Below are 25,578 nucleotides of genomic sequence, written 5' to 3' on the forward strand. Positions count from 1 at the left end.
ACGTAAAAATCGTTTAAAGCTTCCTATCTGAATTTTTATTTTTTTATTTGTTATATTTTACGAAGGTGTAGGGATATTAAATTTAAAAATTTTGAAATAATTTGGTACGAAAAGTGATCTAAAATGATTTTTTCGCTACCTGGGTATACAAGATAATATGTAAATGTATGTAAAGCATCTTTAATCCTTAAAATACGGCAACTGCTAGCCGCTAGTATTTGTAATTTTACTATACATACATAATATTATAATGAGTATGGTTATCTGCACCGATTTTTATACAAACACAATAATTATAACGACACTATGCAATACAGAGATGTCCACAGGTATCGATATGGTATCGATGTTACTAAGGTCGGACGTGTTTATATTTAGTTATTAAGCATCTAGACCGGAAATGTATATTTTTCAACTTTTAATTTGAAATAAAATTAAGTATATATATGTCGATAGTTTTAATTAGCCAGTTAGTATTTATTTTGTTTTTGTACGTATAATATCATTGTACAAGACATAATTATTTTGACTAACTTATTGCATGAAAGAAATCATTGTCTTATTAGTTAATTTTAGTTATTTTAGTGGGTAGGACCTACAGCTTTACGTGTTTTCTCAGGAACGAAAGTGTAAACACTGCCAAGTCTCAAACTTCCGACTTTTATGTAGAATTACTTGACAGATAAATCCAATGGCTTTTAATCTCCTGATCCGGGGATTGAACCCTGGACAACGAGATTTCCTGTTTTATAAGCTAGCTACAAGGCATTTAAATAAGAAAAAAATGCAACAGAGTTTATTATTTATTTATTTACTTCATTAGAAAATTTATACTTATAGTTACATTGGAAACGCTTGAGTGTTTTATTATTATTTTTATAAAATAGGTGACGAATGAGCATATGGGCCACCTGATGGTAACAGTACCAATAGACATTGGCATTGTAAGAAATGTTAACCATCGCTTACATCGCCAATGCACCACCAACCTTGGGAACTAAGATGTTATGTCTCTTGTGCCTCTAATTACACTGGCTCACCGGAACACAGCAATTCTAAGTACTGCTGTTTTGCGGTAGAATATCTGATGAGTGAGTGGTACCTACCCAGGCGAGCTTGCACAAATCTCTACCATCAATAAAACAAAGCTCTACCAGCAGTAGCTTGATTTAAGAGTATTGATTATTGTGATTCAAAAACATTAGTTAGGGCAAGATATTATTATCGATAATTAATGGAAATTAATTAACGATAATTAATGGAAAATAATTATCGATTATTAATGGATAATAATGGAAACATATATCAGATTTATTTAATTTATATTAACTAAGATGCTACTTGACTATTTCTACTCTTTATTTACTCATACATTTTTATTTTCCTAATAATAATGTTGTAGTTGTAGGAGACATGTTCATAATATAAATAATGAGATTCAGTGTTTCTTTTTCCTCTTAGCTAGAGTCGTGAGGATCGTAGTAGCTAGAGTTGTAGTCATTTTGGTTGTTTCAGCTACAAACGTGTCATTTAATGTAATTGGAACATCCTCCTTTTCCATTTGTCTTTGATTGTCATCTGGAATGCTAATTTGGAATTGTAGTAATACAACGAGATACGTCACCATAGTCGCTAAAAGCTGTAAAAATAAGAATACATTTTGTATTATAATCTAGGTAGGTATTTTATTTTAAGGTATATACCATGATAACGATATATCAATCATATTACAGATTTAAAAAGATGCCTGTTGACATCGAAGAAACCACCAAGGCTTATTTGAGAGGGATTCATCTCTGTTGCACGCAGGAACATGTTCACCTCGGTTTGAGCGTCCGTGTTCATCCATGAAAGTTCCACCATCAATAATTTCTTTTGGAAATTTGTTCGCACCTGCGTATGATAATAATATGAATATATCATACTTATCTCAGTACAGTAACAGTCGACCATGTTTACATAATAACGTCAAAAAAAAGTACACAATATTTTCCTGACGTGTTTTTTTTTTCAATTTGAATGTATAATTTAACTGTTAATGGGTAGCTATTTTGAATGCTATCTGCAATAATTGGAACAGTCGAGCCTTCTGATTAATCAGATTTATTCCATGATAAAATATTTTTGCCAAAATAGATTTAAACAAGCTTTAAAGTTAAGCTTTAATCGAGCAAGCTTTAATTGAACAATAACACAAGGGAACAAATTTCATACCTTTTTATACAACTGACAAAATTTTACTTGTTTCGGATTACAATTGCCTAACATAACTAAAAACTGAAAGTGAATTTATTGTAACAGGTCTAAATTTTTAGATACAGCGATACATAATAAAAATGAAAAAAGAACAAAAAAAAATCGTTTAAACAATTTATATAAATTAAAAGCATAACTAATTTTAACATAATGACATTAATTTTAAATTCTCCACTATTATAGAGTATTTCAAGCTTAAAGATACAGGTCTAATTTGGTTAGTGACTTTTGCCTTTTATGTGACGTTGAATCTTATTTTTTGAGAAACCAACAAAAATCTGTCATCATAGCTGGATCCCATCGTCTTTGGTATCTTTTTTCTATTGTTCGCACATCCTGATGGAACCTTTCTCCTTTTTCATCACTTACTGCGCCAAGAGGAAAAACGTCGAAATGAGTGTGTAGAAAATAGACTTTGACTATCAACTTTTAGAATAGAATAGAATAGAATATGCTTTATTATACACCAAAAGAGTTACAGAACCATTTTAAACACAAACACAAAAGAAACGAAAACTATTTTGTACAAAAGGCGGGCTTATCGCTAAAAGAGCGATCTCTTCCAGACAACCTTTGGGTGAAGGACATGAAATAAATAAATAAATAAAGCGGTAAGGAGGTGTACTAATCATCTCAATTTTTATTTTTTAAATATATATATATATACACAGTACTATAGCTAAATATACATACATATAAATAAATAATATATACATAAACATACATATATAATATATAAAACAAAACATTAAAAAAAAATGTTATTATGATAATAATAATAATAAATAGCAATAAAGTGCGGCAGATAATAAAACAACGCCCTGATAATTATAAAGATAAATAATATGCCTTGAGTCGGATTTTAAATGTGTTAATAGTTTGAGATTGTCTTAAGTGGAGTGGTAAAGAATTCCATAGGCGAACTGCTTGGACAGATAAAGAATTGGTATAAAAAGAAGAAGAGTGAGAAGGAATTTTAAGAATTAGATTATCGTCAGATCGTAGAGTGCGGCCGTGCGAGTCCTTAAGGAATTCAAAACGGTGTTTAAGGTAGTGCGGAGAATTTGGATGAAAAACTATACAGTAAAGAAGGGAAAGAATATGAGTATTCCTGCGAATGCAAAGTTCATTTACTAAAAGTTGATAGTTTTTCGATTTTTTAATGCCTAGAAAGCCTAGATATTTTAGATATTTTATTTTATGTTTATCTTTCTTTCAGTATCTGGAGAAATTTATTGTGCAAAAATAGCAATCATTTACATTGAAGAGAATCGAAGCTCTCGGCCACACTTCATCCACTTCGAAAGTCCCATGTAACAAGAAGTACGACACATTTGAGGTGTCCACGTCTTTTCAAGATCTCCAATCGCAAATCCAAAATAGGAGCAGAAAGCTGCTTTTATCTGTTCCGTATTTTTTTTAGATTCTTCACTACATAACATCCGCACACATAACAAAATTGAGTTGTTGGTTTTTCACAAGATTTTCTTTGATCACCAGCTATTTTTTTATGCACAAAACGTCCGTATGACTTAACTTGATGTAAATAATGCAAAAAAAAACTTGTTAATTCGAAACATTTTGAATAATCTATTGTGAAAATTTGTGTACAGTAGGCTAACTCTAGCGAAATTATGAAATGAAATAAAATTGATATTAGACCTGTCACAACACTTTGATGACTTGATATGTGAAAGGTAAGGGTAGTGCAACAAAAATATATGATTACTGTTCTTGTTGTCAAACCCTTGTTCCCTTGTGTAATTACGAGGCAAACTGTATAAATTTTGTAGATTGTAGATTTTTTTGTTTTTTTTTTTTGGGATACTTACATTATGAGAGGCATAGTGGGCTTCGTCACAGATAAAAAATAGAAGAAAAATGCTGCAGCAGGCCGTTACTGCTAGGCCTATGTCTTTAGTTCCAAAACCTTCTGAGATTTGACTAAGAAGGCCATATATTGATAAAGTTATAATGAGAAAGAGGTACAGATTCACAAATGTAAAAGTGTAGCAGTTAGCTATGCCTGTATCGCGGGCAAGTTTGCTTAATCTCAACCAAAGTGCACGATATTCTGCTACTTTTCCTGCTGGTCCAACATGACGAAGAGCCTAGAAAAATATAAAGTCTTTTTAATTATTCTTAATAAATTGTTTGTTTAATAAATTAATATGTTTCTATATCATTTGTACTTACTTGTTGAAAATCTTCAGCAAGAATACTAGCGCATACACTTAAAATTTCACACAAGAGATACCAATATCCTCCGAGGATGTATGTAAGAATTTCGAGAAAAATGTATGGCAATATTTGCATAAGTTTGAAATGTACCATAGTCACGTGAGTAATCATTACAGAACTCGTTGACAATATAGGAATGATTACAGCTATTGCTAGAGCTTTCTTGTACAATTTCACAGGCAGGATGCGGCCAGATAATTTTTTATAACATATCTGAAATACATAATGAGCGTAGAATAAATAGAGTAAAATAAATTCTGTTCGATTTCTATAATTTTAAAAATCGATCGCTCTAGTTTACGTACACACATTTTGGGTGGCGTCCAACGTGGGGTGCTTACAGTCTACGAATTGTTATGCAAAATAAATATAACTATTAAAAATACATACCTCAAAGTCAACCCATCCATTTAGAATGCCGGCAATCTTTCGTGTCTCATACCATATTATGGGAACAACTAACATGGGAAACAGATAAACAGTAAAAAGATATTCAATGACGGCTTCCTCGAATTTACCTTCAGCAGTACGCAATATTTGGACTTTGTGTAGAGATAGATAAAGTACGTAACTGACAAGACAGACGTAGCAAATGATTGAGTACAACATTGAGGGTGATGCTATCTGAAAATAATTAAGACCTGGAGAAGGCCTCGTCAAAGGCAGAACACCCATTATACGTAATATAGTAAACACTGGCTTAATATTTTCGTAAATAATATCCTTATTTATTTGTGGGGCAATCAAATTATCATATATTGGTACTACAGAGTTACTAGATGTAGGTATGAAATGCGGCGTCTGTTGTGGCGGGACGTCGAGAAATATAACTTTATTTTTCGGTTTATCCGCAATTTGCGTCGCAAAACCATTAGGGATAGACGTGGTTTTCGGGTAAAGAGTATTACTTTTGAATAAAGACATTTCGGGAATTTATCAGACGTATTTTCGGGTTACTTATTGTAAACTCGTGATAACGGACAATGGAAGTGACCAAATCGAAATGAATTGTACGAGTCGTAAAGTCTTAATGGTCGGCACCTGGGTAGGTTTGCTTGTAATATTTCATACTTGACAAGTTGATTGTTTTAATGATCGGCTTAAACTTGCGTTCTTCACCTTGAGTGTTACCTTGTAAAAGAACTTGAAGGTGACGTATATTTACTATTTGTTTAATATTATTGAGTAGGTTTTCAATTGTATTGAATTTAAATAGTAAAAAAAATCTTGACGATTCTCACACATTCCAAAATAAATAAAATAAATTAAATTTCAACATATTATATATACAGTACAGTAAGAGCCTGTGAATATCCCTCCTCCTTTCCCTTTTTGAGGAGAAGGTATGGAACTTATTCCACCACGCTGCTCCAATGCGGGTTGGTGGAATACACATGTGGCAGAATTTCAGTGAAATTAGACACATGTAGGCTTCACCGTATAGCACGAGATGAATTATAATCACAAATTAAATACAAAAAAATTGATGAAATGAAAAATGGGCTTGAACCCACGATCATCGGTTAAGATTCACGCGTTCTTACCACTGGGCCATCTCGATTATATATTGTTGTTTTTATTTTATAAATCAGTCATATGTTAAAATAATATCTGTTCGAAAATTGGTACTTTAATACATAATTTAGAATTTCTATTATGTATATCAATGGGTATCACAGGAATTATTAATTATCGCTTTTTTAGAAGATTACCATGAAATATTTTTCATACTAAGTATTGCGTAGAATAGTACTTCGTAGTATACTGCGTAGAGTGTTGCGTAGTAGTAACCGTATTTTGAAAAACAAAAAACACATTGCCGTTGAAAATTCGCCATCACGATTCTATCTCGAACAATTTAAATATAATGGGGGTTGTTGTATATAAAGCAACTGATAGTATTCTGTTTTATTCGCGAAGGAAGTTATCATTTCATGTTTTTAAATATATATCCTTCAAATAATAAATATAGTGTAGAATAAGTGATGAGGTGATGCTATAAAATAAATAAATTATCAAATAGTTTTGGTAGTCACTATAAATTTTACAAGCTATGTTGCTGATCACAATGATGTGCTGTCAAGTGATTCTCTAATATATGTATCATATATGTATAAGATATTTTTATATTTCAGGATTGGCAATGTAAAATCTCAGAAAGATATTTAAGATGAAATTCAAAAGTTTCATTTACGCTTAACATTCAAAGTGTAGGAAGCTTAAGGCTAATGGCCTTACAGGTTTATCGCCTGCAAGGCTGTAAGCCTGACCGTGCACTTTGAACGCCCAGGCAAGTGTAATATTGGCTTTGATATGATGTCAAACACAATCCTTGAAAACATAATGAATTTAACCATAGATAAAAGATTAGCAATTTTTATTAATAACCTCTTAAAGAATCTTTTCCATTGAAACGACATTTGCTTCGATATCTAACCTCTACCTAACTATGTATCTGTAACCTTGGTAAACTTTTAACCGAGTATACCGTTGGGGGATGGACAGGGTCATTAATTGCGTATAAAAACATGTATAAATACTAAGCTACTAACAATTTTACGATTCAATACTTTTACATATATTGTTTATCGATTTACACAGCGCACGCCATATAAGCTTTCATAGAAGGTTCATGAGGCACGATTTCTTCCGACTAAATCGACACATATAATTAAAACATAAGCAGCTGCTTTTGTGCAGAATATACATATATTTATATATATGTAAACATTTCTTATGAAACTTTCTGTCTATCAGTGAGAACAGAATAAAAATCCCCCGTATCTTATAAGAGACTATGGGAAAGCTACATACAGACAGAGTTGGCGGGAGATATTAATTAAAACATGGATAAATATGGATATTTCTTTGTAATATTGTGCTAAAGAACATATTCTCGAAGGGCTTCTACTAAGAGAAGTGTCCATTTATGATCTAATTTGTCGAGTCCAGTGCAGTACTGTACTTTATTATTGCCCACCTTAGTTTTATAGTCCATAAAGTGTCACTCGTTCATTTGTCGGTATATGTATCAAACGCCACACTTTATGTGTTGTTGAGCAGGTGTCCTATAAAACGTCATATTTTATTACTTATGACAGCGAAGGTTTCTCTCTATTCACAGTTGAAATTTATGTTTTACAACTCAAACAAAATTCCCTACATTTACAATTAAGTTTTTGGATTACAATTCGTTACATCATTTTGATTAAATTTTTCGCAATAAATGTTCAAAGTTATAAGGGATGTAAATTCTCTCTCTGTAAATTTAGGTTTTAGGCTGTGATGCACTTGATTACATTTTATTTAACGGTAAAGGATTTCAATATTCAAATATGCAATCTTCACTATTTTTAGGCTTATAATTACTCGGATGAATTCTAGAGTAATTATATAGCTAAGTATTCATGCCCATAATGAATACAAGCTGGGGTATAACCATATATATATATATATATACCTTTTCTTAACCTTTTTTTAAACTCGTTACATGCTTACGCGCTAGTTTAAGTAAATCCTAATCGTCGATTAACCTGGCAAGGTGCAAGGAAATTCGATTGTAGGCAGCTTAAAAGAGCCCGGGGCGCCCTTTCTCCGAGATTAAACTATAAACGGTTAAGTATCTTCTAGTTATTTATTATTGTAATGTTAAATAGTAAGTTAGTTCTAGTTAGATTTGTTATCTTAATCTGACAAAACCTAACACGATTTACCTATTAAAATATATTATTAATATCTGATCAAGTTCTTGATTTACTATTATAACAGTTTAGCGTTTTACGTAGGTACGAGTACGCCGTAGCAGTTAATAATAATGTAATATGTATACATATGTATAATAATAAAGTAAAATAGATATAGTAAACAATAAGAACAATTCTTGTTTTTTTTATTTTTTTTTAATAATTGATCGGAAAAACAATTTTGTATTGTTTTATTTGCTTTACTGCGAACCTCTTGCATTTGCGCGTTGAACCTGATATTATTACTTATTACTATTTAGTTATTTAATAAAAATAGTTTTAAGCCAGTGAAAAATCGATAAGTACACGTGTTTCCTTGTTTTCATAGAAATATAACAATTTTGATTGCATTTTATATTGTAGAAGCTTGAATATCTTATAACAAATGTGGGAGAAAATAAGTTTTCATTGTAAAGGTAATAAATATGAGAAACAAATTGTAGGCATTGTACATGCACGATAATAAGTATGCAGATAGTTCAAGCGTAGGCGAAATATTCAAATGCATCATCCCACGCAGAGGGTTAGGAGACGTAGGAGACGTCACGTTTCTGCCGCATGTTTAATAACTACGAGTATCTGCGATAAACACAAATATTAATGCCGGATTAAAATTTTTTTTTTTTTGAATTCTAGTCAAATTATGTAAACAATTAATTATATGTAAACATGATTTACAGGGCATTCTTTTAGGTACACGCAATTCAATCGGAGCTTACTATAAGTTGCCGATTGATTTGCCGAGATGGCCTAGTGGTTAGAACGCGTGAATCTTAACCGATGATCGTGGGTTCAAACCCGGGTAAGCACCACTGAATTTTCATGTGCTTAATTTGTGATTAAAATTCATCTCGTGCTTGACGGTGAAGGAAAACATCGTGAGGAAACCTGCATGTGTCTAATTTCATTGAAATTATGTCACATGTGTATTCTAGCAACCCGCATTGGAGCAGCGTGGTGGAATAAGCTCTGAAACCTTCTCCTCAAAAAGGGAGAGGAGGCCTTAGCCCAGCAGTGGGACATTAACAGGCTGTTACTGTACTGTTACTATAAGTTGCGGGTTCTATTCGTTGCGATACTTTAGAAGCTCACACTTAGGACTCAACTAAACTCGAAGGTGAATGAGAAGACGAATGGAACGTTTCTTCTATAATTGTACAAGATATTTTTTTCTATAAAAGCAATTCTATACTAATCAAAGGACGATTCCTTAAGAATCCTTAGGTCCTTTATATTTTATTATCCACGTTATTGCTAAAATCAGAAGTGGGTCATCGTTAAGTTTACTAAAGTTATTTTATCCTATATTTAATGTCTTATCAGATTGTTCTTAAGTATAGGTTACCTACACGATTGATGACAATCATGTTTAAATGATAATGAGACCGAGGCTGAAGTCCGGTTGCCTTAAAGATACCATTCACTTTTGATAGATACACATACAACAGAATGTTATTAATCAGCTTAATTTAAAACATAATATTTAATTTATACCAATTATCTTGGCGGTTGGTGAATAGTGTAGAAGTTGAAATACTTCAGCGGCAATTAGTAGCGCCTTATAACATAGTGGATAGCGCGTTATAATATCTTCGTCTTGAAAAAAATCACAGAATTGTCATGACTATCAGTCAAACAGTGCATTGCATGCATTTCACATGCATTTTTATAAGTAATTTTTAAATATAGATTGTTACTTTTTTATTGGCTTTTCAAATATTTAATTATAATAAATATTTGTAAATAATTTGTATATATATATTTCAATAGTTAGGCTATGACATAAAAAAGTAATATTTAAATTAATTTATATTTATGCGATGGTAGTAGTTTAAGCCAATGACAGCATAATATTTATTGTTCAAAATGTATTCTTAAGATTAATTTTGAGAGTATGAAATAATATAATTAAAATTTATATATTAATAAATTGAACAAATGAAAAAAGTTTAACAGGCGTTAAATTTAATTTCATTTAATTTTTTTTGGATAAAAGTGTCCCTTTGCAGATGAATAAACTCCGTCATCTTATATGAATTACTTTTAACGACTAATCAAAAAGAAACCAGTTATCTTTTAATTAAGTCGGTGCGGAGCAATTGAGGCAACTCGGGGTGCCGCAATAAAGGGCCGATAAGCGAGTTTGCACAAAGACTGCTTAATTACAAACATTGCCTTCCTACTCGTGTTCCGCGCCTGTAATATTAACTATTTTGGGTCAACGTTGGAACCAACCTTGGATTGGATCTTTGTAACCAATTGTAATGTATTGAAAATAATTTCACATCAATATTTTTTTGTAAGTTAATTTATTTTATATTAAAGCTAAATAATTAAGTTGTGCTTTTATTCTAATGATAAGTGTCATTTTTAAATTATATTAATTATTATTTAAACGCTTTAATTAGAATTTAAGAAACGTATATCCTAGAAAAGTATTAAAATATAGAGTAATAGTAATAGAGGTATGGAAGAGAAAGGACTAAGATTTTATCAACTTACTATAATCGTATTGAACATAAGAGATTTTTATTATAACGCAGCCAGAATAGAGAGCATCCCTTGAAACCATATTAAAAGATGCTATATTACCTACATACAGCTGCAATGAGTTCATACTCACGTAATAATCTTTATAGATGATTACAGTTTCAGATTATTTAGATAGAGATCAGATACGAATACAAATAGCTTAACCAAGTACGTAAGTACCTTTGCAAATCTTAAGCCCTTCTCCCGTTTTCTTATAACAAGTAGCTTATCCTAGAGCCATTAACCATGCCCACTGTCAGCCGGGGATAGCTTAAGTGTTACACCATATGAGTATTTATTTTTAAATATATAACATGAATAATAATATTTCCTTCGAAACAAAAAAGTACGTTATGTGCCTATACATAATGTCATTGTATGTATGTTATTATATCAATTTTGCAAAATTTATATAACCAACGAATTTTTATTTATTTTTGTTATTTTGGCAAAAAAAGCAAAAAAATATTCTCCATGATAACTTCAGTATGTAAGTATTCAGTTATATTAATAAAACAGTATAAAAATTCACTAGTTATAATATTATTATAACTTTACCATCCTTTCTCTTGTATGAACTTTATATCTTTAAATCATTTTTTTTTTATTAAAAAACAACATAATAACATGTTTCGAGTAAATTCTCGTGTTAGATAAAAACATTTAAATTTATATAAAATTATATTAAAAATATTTACCAATGATAAATAATGTATATACCTAAGCTATATACTAAGCTTGTTCACGCGAGATAATTTAAAATTCGATCAACTTTTAAATTGAAAACAAAACAAAAAAGAACAGACTTCGTTCCTTGCTTCGAATAGGATGGCATACTACTTTCATTTCATATAAAAATTATAACTTAATCAGACACATTTACACATAACATTTACGTTTTATTTTTTCAAATTTCTGTTGGTTGGACAGGCCCACAAGTTAGTCGACGGCCCAGGTTACTCGTACTTGACGTCAATTTTTTAGGTTATAAAAAATACTCTCAATAAGTTAGTTATATATTTTATAACTAACTTTGAGAGTAATCGCTAGTCACTATAATTTGTGATTATAATTCATCTCGTACTTTACGGTGAAGGAAAACCTTGCGAGGGAAACCTGCATGTGTCTAATTTCACTGAAATTCTGCCACATGTGTATTCCACCAACCCGCACTGGAGCAGCGTGGTGGAAACCTTCTCAAAAAAAAAGGGAGAGGAGGCCATTAGTCCAGCAGTGGGACATTCACAGGTTGCTACGGATTCAATAAGTTAATTAGTTACACAAAGATTAAAGGAAATTTCAGCGCCACCCTCAACATATTGGTTAACTAAAATAGAGTAGTGTGAATCCGCATTGTTTTGATGCGATAAAGCAGCCGTTCGCTATGTTTATTTGACTGTTTTATCTGCACGTGCTTCAAAATTATGTTTCTTTAGGGTGTCAAAACGACACGGAAGTCCAACCGTAATTACTTCAATATACGCTGGGAGTACATTTCTAGGTACTTTTGTTTACGTATATGTAAAATTGATATATCTTGTAAAGATAAAGTAAAATGTCACATTTTTTTTATGCGTCATATAACAAATATTTTATATAAATAAAATGTGTTTACACACATTTACACGATTGTACACAAACAAATTATTATTTCGTAGAATCATGAAAAGAATGCTAGCGTCCATTAAATCGCAATTCTGTTTCTATTCTATAGAAGAATTAAGACAAGTATGCTTAATACGTATACATTTAGACGAGGGTATAATTTATCAAATAATAGGGGAACCTGTTATGGCTATCGGTTAAACGGCTGCGACCTCACCCTTTTATTGATATAACGAAATATAATAATCATATATTAATTTTCCGCTACCTACTTGTAATGGAAGACCAAAGTGGGGTGTATTACCGCCTCCACAGTGGGCATAAGTTTGTTCTTAAGGTGGTTCGTTAAACAGAGCTCCATAAAGGAGACAACTGTGAGCAGGAAAATCAGTATATCTGCACGCGTTCGGTGATAGTGATGGTGGATAGTTACCTTTAGAAGATAGGTATATGCTATCAAGGACATTTTTAGACCTGTTTAATAAGGAATAATTCACGTGTATATTATTTCAGTGCACTTTAACTTTAAGCACACGTTATTTCGTCGTTCCGAAGCTTTCAAGAGGCAAGACTTTTCCGACTTAGTTGTCGAATATCATCTTGACTTAGCTAATTTATATACATAGCCTTTTTGTCTAAAATAATGTACCTTTAAAATGGTACAACATTTTTTCAAATAGCCTACTTGCAAAAGTATTGTCTCGGTTCCGGAGATTATACACAAACTCAAAAAATTTGCGCTCTATTTTATAATATTGTATAGATATAGACTAAGATAAACGTAGCAATAAAACACAGAAAAGCCACTTAGTGTTTAATAATAGCATCATAATTATATTATATTATACAGTAGCACTTTATTTCCAACGACCACAGACGGTAAGATAAATAATTCAATTAGATACGAGCACCTGTAATCCAATATGTAATCCAATTCTTTTATATATGATATGATATTATATATGAAAGCAGTTTCTTTAACGAATTTTCGTATGAAATAATCATTTGTATTATACTTAATAGCTGTAATAGCTATTAAGTATAATAATAATATGCCTATAAAAAGTAAAGTATTAGTCACAATATAATTTAATTACGATGTTTTATCATATACCTAGCAATAAGAAAAATATTATTATAAAGATACTTTTGTTCGTGACATAAAAGAGAGCGCATGTAACTCAATATGAGTGACAGAAATGAAATCTTATGGGGTCTGCTTGTATTAAGTAAATCAATTTATGAAAATAATGTGATTACTATTGGAAAGAACAATGTAGTTTCACTCATATCTACGCATACTACATACTCACCATAGGGACATATGTACATACATCTTTTTGTGTTTAAACACAAGTTAGCAGGAGTCAACAGGTAAACGGTAACGAATATGTACAATTCATTCCCGTGTCGTTGAAATCTTCATCACCAACTCGTGTTTGTCCATTGCCTCTCTCAAAGCAATCTATTGAGCCCAGGTTTTGATTTTCCAAATGCCACCAGTTTTCTGTATGCCGTCCGTCAAGGCTGAGGTTTGTACACACAGTTATCGTTTCTGATCGCAGATGTAATCGATCCACTAATGTTTCAGTTTAATAATTACCATGGTTAAGATTTGTTTTCTTTTTGACATTGAACATTGCCCTTTTCCACATAGTGTTTATGTCCTGGCTCATAGGTCGATACGGGGAAGATAACTGATTACAGACGTTTGCCTTTAAGTTTTTTGGAAAGGATGTCGAAAAGACCTAACGAAATTTAAAAACACGCTGTAAAACAAGTCAGATCTCGTTTTTGAGGAAGACTTTATCCAATTTCACTTTGGACATTGGACAGACCAATTGATGATGGACTCGCAAGCTTTTTACAGTCCACTAATGCGAAACAGGCATATTACAAAAAAAATATCTTTTAAGATTTAGGCGAAATTGATTAAAAACTAAAATAAATAATACATTAAAGTAAATTACAGCAGATTTTGAAACAACAAACATAGCTGTAAACAACAACGAATGGTATTGTCTAGTCAGCGAGAAACGCTACATTACGTGAAATTAAACTAAAAACAAACTGCAGTAACGCTCGCCAGTCTGTCTTATTCTCTGATTGTAAAAGTTTTTCGTTTCACTTATATTTCGCTATATGTTTTGTTTAATTTAATAGGATTACGCTTTTATCGATATTATTCTGAATTTAATTAAAAATGGGTCTGTTATTTTTGCCTTTGCATAACTTGTTAAAGGTAAAAGAGGAGTGAAACAAACAACAAACAAATATTATTGTCTACATATTACAATTATTGTTCTCTACTCTTTGGAATTATTATTTTAAGTCTTCTTTGTTGTAAATGTCAACGTACAATTATTAAAGAAGTTACGGTGAAATTAAACAAATATTTTGTTGAAAATACTATAAAATACATGAATAATGAATTGAAACAAAATTGTTTAAATGTTTCAGTGATAACTTGAAAGTTTACCCAATTGTGGAATAGTCCGAATTCAAAATTAGTCACTCGAAATCTGAAAAGAACGGTGAGCTTGATGAATTAATTAAATTCCGTTCTCTCTATCTCTATTCAAGTCTCGGTCATTCTTTGCGAATTACAAAAGGGAAAGTTTGTTTTAAGCCTTCGTTCGGAAATTGTCCGTGTAAATTACTTTGCAAAGTAGACATATAACACTGTTTAAAATTAAACTTTTCAAAGTCAATCCTTCTTAACCAATGTACTTTAAATGTAATTTAATTTTAAATGTAATTTAAAGTACATTTCAGCCTTAAATATTCACAAACATTTAACATATAAAAATAACTAAAATAATTATTGAAAACGTTATTTACGTTTAAAAGAGTAAGCTATATGTAATATATGTAATTTATTATTAACTTTAAAAAAGGAAGCATTTAGCGTGTTGGCTACGTTAGTTTGACCTTGGGGGATTAAATAAAAGAACTGTTATGGCGCAACTGTTTTATCGAAACTCTTCATTTATTATATCATTTATTTAATACTTGTTTGCTGGTGGCCACAGAAGGAGGAGCCACATACTTAAGTACTTGTCGAGCACCTATTTTCAGTGTACGTTCAATTGCGCAGGTATGAAATAATGATGTACCTAACTTTCAAAAAGATTGTGCTTAATCGATAATAGAAAATGTTTACGTTAAGGAACAAAATAATTGTTATTTGTTTTTGTGCTTTGTAAATTTAATAAGGAAATATTTTATTGTTCATTAATAAGTTATATAGAATACTCATTATATTTTTTACGGTTAATGTTGTTAAAATTACTTTAATATACCGAAAGTATGTAATGAGATAAATTATGTTATAACTTCCTATATCCGATAATATCATAAATAAGCCTGGCTGTACATTGGAATTTTAAACATGACGGTATTTACGTCGCGTATACCATTTAAGCTTCAACATCAAGATTGATCCATCGACTTCTCATTGAGAAGTACATCAGCTATTACATTTTTTACATTTGGTGTGCTTAATTTTACAACTTTTGTTTTCGAATTATTGAACTTAAGATTATATAAGACTCTTGATTTCACCGTTTGAAACATCGAAACGTTGGATGAATATTGATATAATTTGTAATTAATGAAAACCAATAAATAAATATAGAGAAAAATAAATGAAAATAAAAATATTTTTGATATTATTATAATTATATTTAACAACGATGTACAAAGGTATCACAATTCGCCACGCACACACAAGAGTGGGATGTTGTCTGAATAAAAGAGCGTCATGCCGTTACGGCATAAGAGCCAGTCACCCGCTTACTTATTAAGATTTAAGCTATAATGTTATACTATTACATAGAAATAAGTATACGTAAGTAGAAATTTTTAATGTTTTAATTCGAAGCTTTAATTGCTAATAAATATAAATATTCTTAATTAAAAATAAAGAAAATAAACCTCAATTATTTCGCCATTAATGCAAAACTTTGAACTCTTCGCATCGCAAATGTATTTTGCTATCGGTAAAATCAGTTTGCGAAAGCAAGTTTGTTAATCCTAGACAGTTAGCGTGGAGTTCGCAGTTTTTCCTCGAGGACATGTCAACTGAATGTTTCCGGCTTTAGGAAATGGGGTAATTTTTCTTTTTTCTAATTTTCAACGTCTTTCTTGTCTTTAGAATTGTTAATTTGACCCTTTATAGGTTTCTTTGATTTACTCACAGTACTAACTATTAAATAACTACTAATCTATTGAAGTAGATTTTTTATAACTCTCATAGATGTATATCTCTTATATTAAAATTTAATGTTTCCTGAAGCAAAATTGCAGTTTTTATTATACCTACCATATAGTCCTCCTCATCGATTTCGATGACGGCGACCCTAGAAATTAATTGTTATTTCTAGCATGAGCCCTAATGTGGCTCGCTAGACCAAATTTGGTTTTAAAAACTCTACGACACGTGTTACAATACAGTTGGCCCGCAGTTGTATGTGTAAGGACATCTACACATACACATACCTACCATATAATTCATCCTAAACGTTTATAATAAGATCATAAAAATAAATTATAAAATACGGACTGATTTTTATAGAATATTGTTAAGTGTAATTGGAATCCATTTTAATGACCTGCTTTTAAAACATTATAAATAATAATTCAATTTAAAATCGCAGTGTAAAAAAGCCACTTGGTCTTCTCTAAAGAGGTTAAGTTATGTTCAGAATACAAAACGAGTGAACGAAGTAAGAGTAGAACGAATTTGATTTACGTCTGCTAGTTACCTAAACATTCTTTGCAACTCCGACATAGAAAATATTAAAATTATGATTTTTTTTTTATTTTAATTTTTATTCAATCTTATATTGTTATTTTAACCCATATTTGTTGTTATAAAAGAATTTAAACCAGGGCTGTAATAGTAATTTGTAGAATTGGTTCTGAAAATGGTATTTTATGTACGATCATCACAGTAACGATCATGTGGGCAGACAAGGGTTAAGGAAATACTAAATATAAAATATACCTAATATAATCAATCAGAACAAAATTTATGTAAAATGAAATATTTATCTTTTGATAATATCTATTTAGTATTTTTTGTTTATTAAGCAGGCAAATAACTAGACCACTGACGGGTAGTGGTCACTTGTGCCCATAGAAACTGGCATCAGGCATGTAATATGATATCGCAGATGTCGGAAAAACAGCAACATCCATACGGACCTGTACAAAACTCTACCACAATTAATAAATTACTAACATAAATTTGGTCACAAAAATTACATGTTCTTGTAATTTTGCCTAAATTTAATTGAAAGTATGTCAAGATACACATAATCCTCGAGAGTAAATTTACTGATTAAACTATCTCACTGTATGTTTAATTAGCAGTAGATAAGACTATCAATTAAATATACAGGATTACGTCGGTAACAATATCAATTCACAAGGAATTCTTGAAAATAATGTCTGGTATTCATTTGTTCCAGATATGCACGTAGCAATTGAATTTTTTATTGTATTTCGTTTGTATCCTATTTTTAATTTTCATTACGTTTTATGCCTTTGACATTGATAACTTTAAAGAGCATTTAAATCTCATATATATGATAATTTGCACATATTACCATTTGGGGTAAGAATCGAGGTAGTGCAGTGCTTAGAACACCTAAATCTTCACCAAAGATTGTAAGTTCAAATCCGGGTTAAAACCGCTGAATATTCATGCACACAATTTGTGTTTATAATTAATCTCGTGGGCGGTGGTGAATGAAAACATCGCGAGCAAAGTTGCAAGTGCTTTTACCAAGATTTAGAGCCTCAACTATTAATCGACCGTGCTCCTTCTATGCGAATAGGAGATTATGTACTTACATTTCTAAAATTATTTTAAAACTTGCTTCTAAGTTTATGATACCACGTTAACACCTTTGTAAGTATAGAAGATGCATTACGATTTTTAATTAAACAATCCCTTAAAATTGACTCAATGTGTTAAAAACTTGTTAAAACAATATTTACTTTTCAGATAGATTTTGTATTTTATTTATTTATTACTGTTACATTATTTCCTAGCTTAGCTTTGTTTATATTAGTTTTCTCTATATCAACAACGTTTTTTTCATCGTTTTTTTAATTTGTATCACATCGTTAACTAAATAGTTTCTCCAAAGTGGGTTATTATTGTAACGATGACAGTTTCATAAGTAAACCACATAATTTTAATCGATACCATTGTTTGTTCGGTGAAATCAGTTCGTTACGCGTTAAACTTGTCAGCTGTAGCTGGCTGGAGGGTAATTATAACCACGGAGACTGCTGATCTCGGTTAAACTAAGTGTACTTGTCTAGATTGGCGTATATCTTTCAGAGGTACCGTCAGAAAATTAAATATATTTACGATTTTTCTTTGGATAAAAGAAAATGTTCAATAATTTTGGGCCATTCTTTATTATATTACAACTATGATTTTAATCTGTAAAATATAACTTCATTAATGTTTTTGATTCCGGATACTTTTTGATGACTCTAAAATACAGTTTTTATTGTCACGGGCTTTAGTATTTATTATATATATCAAAATATAAAAATAATCGGTTTTCGTCAACTACAATACACACTTTGAATTGCGATTGAAAGCCTTAACACTTAAAACTTGGCGCTGATGAGGATTTGATTTTGCAAGATGAGAAAAGTTTGCAAATCCCTTTTTCTTAATTTATCAAACGCTTTATTTTTATATAAGCAATATTACTCTCGACTATGTGATTGTCCTTTATTGTAGTTGTAAATTTTTGCATCTGGTGGAGTACATTTTTATATGTGTAATAACTACCTAGCCGGTAGACGTTCACACCGTAAGAATCGTCAATGCGCTTACATACATGAGAACTAAGACGTGTGTATTCACGCTGGCTCGCTTGCTGTTTGGCGGTAAAATAATCGAACCGTGAATGGTTTCTTCCCAGACCTGCACAAAGTAACACTAACTAACTATCTACCAACTATTAAATACCGATTTGATGGATCACCACTCGCGATCACCAATGCCCATTAAAATTGGCACTGTAAGAAATATTAACCATCGCTTACATCGCCAATGCGCCACCAACTTTAGGAACTAAGATGTTATGTCCCTTGTGCCTTTACTTACACTGGCTCACTCACCCTTCACAGTGGAACACAACAATACCAATTACTGCTGTTTTGCGTTAGAATACCTGATGATGAGTGGGTGGTATCTACCCAGATGAGCTTGCACAAAGTCCTACTACCAGTAGTATGATAATATGAATATTAATGTAATCTGTAATGTTCCGTTTATCATCTATATATAGGAAAATTGTATCAGTTTTGAAAATTTAAATATTTAATAAAAATTAAATACAAAAAAAATTTTGTTGTCGCTACGCAATATTCTTGGGGAAAGAGAATTGACGATGTTTTTGGTAGTTATCGCTGGGTCTCATTCTTTGGGTAACCATTCATTAGTATTGACCTCATTGGTTATAAATTATAATACAAATATTAATATAATAGGAAATTATTATATCACATAGATAGGGGCTACCTAATTATTACAGTGAAATAAAGTAAAAAAAGTTAAACATTATTATAGTTTTAACATTTGATCGTCTTGCTGTACACGTTAAACTTTCGTAATTTCTATCTTAACCATTTTGTACATACATATATTTTATTTTATTTTTTTAATTTAAAATCCCCAGGCTCAGACAATATTCACAACTATTGGTATAAGAAATTTAGTAGCGTACACTCATACATACATAAGTACTTAAATACATTCATTCAATCACCACATTTACTACCGAAATATATAACACATGAAATCACATACTTAGTACCTAAAGATAAACATGATACCACAAATCCAGATAAATACCGACCAATAACTTGCTTACAAACCATATATAAAATTTTATCAGCTTGCATAATGAAGAAATATACAAACATTTAACTAAACATAATATATTAACCGAACAGCAAAAGGGGTGTACAAAAAATAGCCAAGGTTGTAAGGAGTTGTTAAATTAAAACGCAATGGAAAGCACAAACAGTACACATAGTCCCAATAGTCCTATCATCCACAGGTATCGTGCCAAAATCCTTGACACAAAGTCTGAACACCTTACAAATGCCAACATATGTCCTCCATATACTTCAAAAAGCCGTAATCCTTAACACCTGCCGTATCACTCGAAAGTTTATATCATCGTCCACTTTATCATCAACGTTTTTAATATAAGCAACACTCCTTAATGCTTGACTGCAGCCCGCGTTTTAGGTTTAAACCCTTCGAAAGAAGAGAAACTTTAAAAGTACAAATAGAAATAATAATAATAATAATAATAATAACCCCCCGGGGATCACCTTGTAGCTGGTACTGGTTCTTGTGGTCCTATCATCTTGACCAATACACATTTTCACATAGCCATATACATCTTGGCAAACACCTACCCAAACTAACGATCCCAAACCCAACCCAATCTTGTCATTGGAGATTAACATGGAACGCAGTAATAAAAGATATAGTTTACGGTCGCTGCCCGGGGGTCACCGGGGCGCATCTGGAGCCGACGCTGAATGTCACAGCATGCGATCCGTTGGCGATTGGGGACTGAACAGGCGGGTTCTCCTCGAATAATATGTTACAGCCGACCAATCACCCTCACCTTCATCTACTTCTCTTTCAAATCATTCACTTTCTTCAAACTTTCCATCACCTTCTCAACTGCAACTTTTTTCGAGTCACCCAGCTCTTCACCACCATCACAGAGGCAGAGAAGAATTGAAAAGTATAGCCTAGAAATCGGAAGATTAACTCAATATATTGCAGGTAATAGAAACCAGAGAGTAATCAAAACCGTAGACGATATTAAAGTAAAGTATAAAACCCACAGTCAACACGAGGAACCAAATATTGAATTAGAACATTTTCTGGACACATTAAAACAAAAATTAAATGCCGCATCTAAAAGGCTTAAACGATACTTAACATGTACACATAGAAAACAACAAAATTTGACATTTACAAATAATGAAAGAACATTTTACCGAAATTTAGGAACACATAATCATAACACTTTAACTCAAAATACTGAATACACTACACCACAAAAACTTCACGAATTTTGAGCGGGTATTTGGTCAAATCCAGTCCAGCATAATGCAAACGCCAACTGGCTTCAGAACATCGGAGATAATACGCATATAGATCAAATGAATTTTAAAGACATACCAATAGAAACGTTCACTCAGACTATCAAACGCACACATAACTGGAAAGCTCCTGGTACTGATAACATACATAATTTTTGGCTTAAGAAACTCACTTGCATCCAGCCATACATTCATAATCACATATGTCAATTCATCAAATCACCAGAAACTTTACCAATGTTTTTAACATATATGTTTTTAACAACTGGAATTACCTACATGCTCCCTAAAGAATCAGATCTTAAACAATCCTGCAAATTATAGACCAATCACATGCTTACAAACAATATATAAAATAATGACAGGATGTATTAGCGAAATCATTTATCAGCACTTAGAAGCATATAACATTTTAGCAGAACAACAAAAAGGTTGTAGGAAAAATAGTCAAGGATGTAAAGAACAATTGGTTATAGATACAATCGTAATGAAACAGGCACTGACCAGCAAACGAAATATCTACACAATGTATGTCGATTTTAAGAAGGCATTTGATTCGGTACTTCACAGATGGCTTCTACGTGTACTTCAACTTTATAAGATAGACCCGGTACTTATAAATTTTTTTAGTTGTATAATGCCTCAGTGGCAAACCACACTTAAAGTTTATCAGAATAACGCATCAATTACTACTGACCCGATTAAAATACAAAGAGGAATATATCAAGGAGATGCACTTAGTCCGTTATGGTTTTGTATGGCACTCAACCCCCTTTCCAATTTACTTAATAATACTAATGCTGGTTCCAAACTAAAACATAATGGCACACACTGTCTTATTTCCCATTTAATGTACATGGGCGATATAAAGATCTATGGAACTACTAAAGCCGAACTTATAAAACTAACAAACGTCACACAATCTTTTTCTACGGACATACAAATGCACTTTGGGGTTGATAAATGTAAAATGCATTCAATAAATAGGGGGAAAACGGAAACAAATATATATATGTTAGAAACGGGAGAATAAATAGAAGCAATGGATGAAATGAGCACTTATAAGTATTTAGGATTTCACCAGTCTAACCAAATAAAACACAAACAAATAAAAAAAGAATTGATACAAAAGTTTAAAATAAGGTTAAATCAAATATTAAAAACACATTTAAATTCACGCAACAGCACAAAAGCAATTAATACCTATGCAATACCATTACTCACATATTCCTTTGGAATTATAAATTGGTCTAAAACTGATCTACAAAAACTACAGCGAATAATAAACACACATATGACCACACACAGGAAACATCACCCCAAAAGTTGTATACAGAGAATCACACTACCACGCGGTAAAGGAGGAAGAGGTTTCATTGATATACATAATTTGCACAATAGTCTCATAGCTAAGCTGAGAAAGTACTTTCATGATAAGGCAGAAAATACTCCAATCCATAAATACATAACTGAAACTGATAAAAAATTCACTCCACTTAACCTACATAATAGAAATAAACAATCAAGTCAACAAATAATTAATAAAGAATAAAAAATTAGTATGTGGTCACAAAAGTCATTGCATGGAAGACATCGAGCTGACTTGAGCCAAGGACATGTCGATATGGAAGCGTCGAACGAGTGGCTGCGGCGTGGTGAATTAATTCCTCGAGACAGAGGCTTTTATGATAGCCATACAAGATCAAGTAATAGATACCTGAAATTATCAGAAACATATTATTCGCACAGCTAATTTACCGACTGATTTATGTAGACGTTGCCAAAGCAGTTCAGAAACGATTCAACACATCACCGGTGCTTGCAAGTCAATCGTCCAAACTGATTATAAGCACAGGCATGACCAAGTAGCAGCAATAATTCACCAAAACTTAGCCCATCAATATAAATTCATAACAAATAAAGTAGCTTAGTATAAATACCAACCCTGTAAAGTTCTAGAAAATAATTATTATAAAATCTACTGGGATCGAACGATCATCACCGACCAAACCATACATTACAATAGACCCGATATAACAGTGGTAGACAAAAACAACAAAATAGTTTATATAGTCGATATTGCAGTATGTAATACACACAACCTACTCAGTACACACAATGAAAAAGTAATAAAATACATAGAATTGGCTAATGAAATTAAAAAACAATGGTCAATAAACACAGTGAAAATTTTACCAATCATTCTCTCCAGTACAGACGTTATCCCAAAAACACTCAAGACTAATCTCAATATTCTCCAAATGTCCAACTCCACTCTCGCACTTTTACAAAAAGCAGTCATACTGAACACCACACGTCTTACACGAAAGTTCCTCACATCACCATTGTCAATTTAATATTTAACAAACCTATCACGCTTGGTCATGGCCCGCGTGATAGTTAAGTTACCCCTGTTAAAAGGGAGATATAAAAAAATATACAAAATAATAATAATAATAATAATTTTGTTCTCCAGACCGATTTCGGCCACGGCGGCCAATCTCAAGAGAGATTAGCCAACAACGCAGGAGAATTTATAGTGCACAAGTGTGTGCGCAAACACAGGTGCACTCTCTATTCCTTAACTCTCATAATCCGATGGGACGGCAATCCGACACGACCGGAAAGAGTTCAAGCGAAGGACCAACGGCTTTACGTGCTTTCCGAGGCACGGGAGTATTCACGCTTCCAACTTCCATATTCCGGGCTGCTACTGAGAATTTTCTGACAGAAAAATATAATAATATCCCAGGTCGGGCCAATAACTTTTTTATTGGCCCGACCTGGGAATTGAACCCAGGACCTTCGGGTCTGCGGCCTTATATCAAGCCACTAGACCAACGAGGCAGTCAAAAATATATATATAAGATTTATATATTTAATATTTTATATTATGCTACGTATAGTAATATTATCAATAGGAATATAACCCTGTCTGTCTGTATGTCTGTCACGCTTTCGCGGCTAAGCTGATAGAGTAGGTACTTATATCCTTTAAAATAGATATACATAGGTAGTATTCTGTGTTATTTCTTCCATTGTATTTAATTTTCAAACAAGTTTGGGTTAGGTTGTTTACTAGTTGGTAGAGATTTGTGCAAGCCCGCCTGAGTAGATACAATTAAAAGCAATAAAATGTATACGTTGACAAAGTATACATATAAGTTATTCATATCAACACAGTTTACATTGCAAAAAAGTATACATAGCCATATTAAAAAATGATGTGATCTACAAATTGTTTCTTTTAATTTAACAAGGTTTTAATAATTTATTGTACAAAAGATGAATATGTCAACCAGTGTGGAAGTCTTTTAATCTGAAACAGACCCACATAAACTTTTAATTTATATACATAAGATTTTAAAAACGTAAAATAAGACACACTAAGTGAGATTTATACACTTGGTTATATAATAATATTAGTAAATGAATATGTACATAATACGGTCGCATAGTCTAGGTAATGCTATTGAAGCTGCAGCGATATGCTATTGAAGATGAATCCTTCGACAGATTTCATTTGCGAAGACTGCGAAGGCATGTATGAATATTCATGAGTAAACTGCAACTATTATTCACTTCTCACTGGCTGTACGCAAAACTCTTCATTAATATCATTTAAAATAATTATTTTGCTGGAATAAATAACTATTATTTATTTATTATTAGTGTTTGTTGAGGATAAGCTCGGGTGTTTTTTTATTGTATCATTACATTTAATAATAGGCATGATGACAGTATTAAAGATTTAAAAATAAATGATTTAAAGGAAGAAACTTTTATAAAAGATCCAATTTTAATATACACATTGAGATCAATAAGATTTTTAGTAAAATATAAATATAAAATTCTGCAATCGGCAATTGTATTTGAAACAACAATCAGAGAGAATGACGTCACGCCTCAGTATCTAGAAGCGTTTCTCTTGAACAGTTGTTGTATTTACGCGTTTCAAAATTAATTTTGCATCATTTAATTAGTTAAGTCGTTGGTTATTCACGTTTTTGTAAAGAAAATAAATCATCCAAGATCT

The 25,578-nt window shown here is 31.7% G+C and overlaps 1 protein-coding gene across 1 annotated transcript; it reads right to left on the reverse strand.

Annotated features, from left to right (window-relative positions):
- Positions 1-1,438: 1,438 nt before the first annotated feature.
- On the reverse strand, positions 1,439-5,421 carry LOC126776250 (gustatory and odorant receptor 24). The gene is made up of 5 exons (XM_050498567.1): positions 4,888-5,421; positions 4,453-4,710; positions 4,089-4,367; positions 1,732-1,893; positions 1,439-1,639 (listed from the first exon to the last, which is right to left on the reverse strand). Exons 1-5 carry the CDS (start codon positions 5,419-5,421, stop codon positions 1,439-1,441), a joined length of 1,434 nt encoding a protein of 477 aa, XP_050354524.1.
- Between the last annotated feature and the right edge of the window lie 20,157 nt (positions 5,422-25,578).

Source organism: Nymphalis io, chromosome 20 (genome assembly GCF_905147045.1).
Source record: "Nymphalis io chromosome 20, ilAglIoxx1.1, whole genome shotgun sequence".
Classification (NCBI taxonomy): Eukaryota; Metazoa; Arthropoda; class Insecta; order Lepidoptera; family Nymphalidae; genus Nymphalis; species Nymphalis io.

Excerpts from the sequence above, each read along its gene's own strand:
- LOC126776250 (XM_050498567.1), bottom strand. The coding sequence starts at position 5,421 with ATGTCTTTATTCAAAAGTAATACTCTTTACCCGAAAACCACGTCTATC. Across the intron at positions 4,711-4,887 it reads ATGGATGGGTTGACTTTGAG|ATATGTTATAAAAAATTATC; the intron begins GTATGTATTTTT and ends TATGTATTTCAG. Across the intron at positions 1,640-1,731 it reads ACAGGCATCTTTTTAAATCT|CTTTTAGCGACTATGGTGAC; the intron begins GTAATATGATTG and ends TTATTTTTACAG.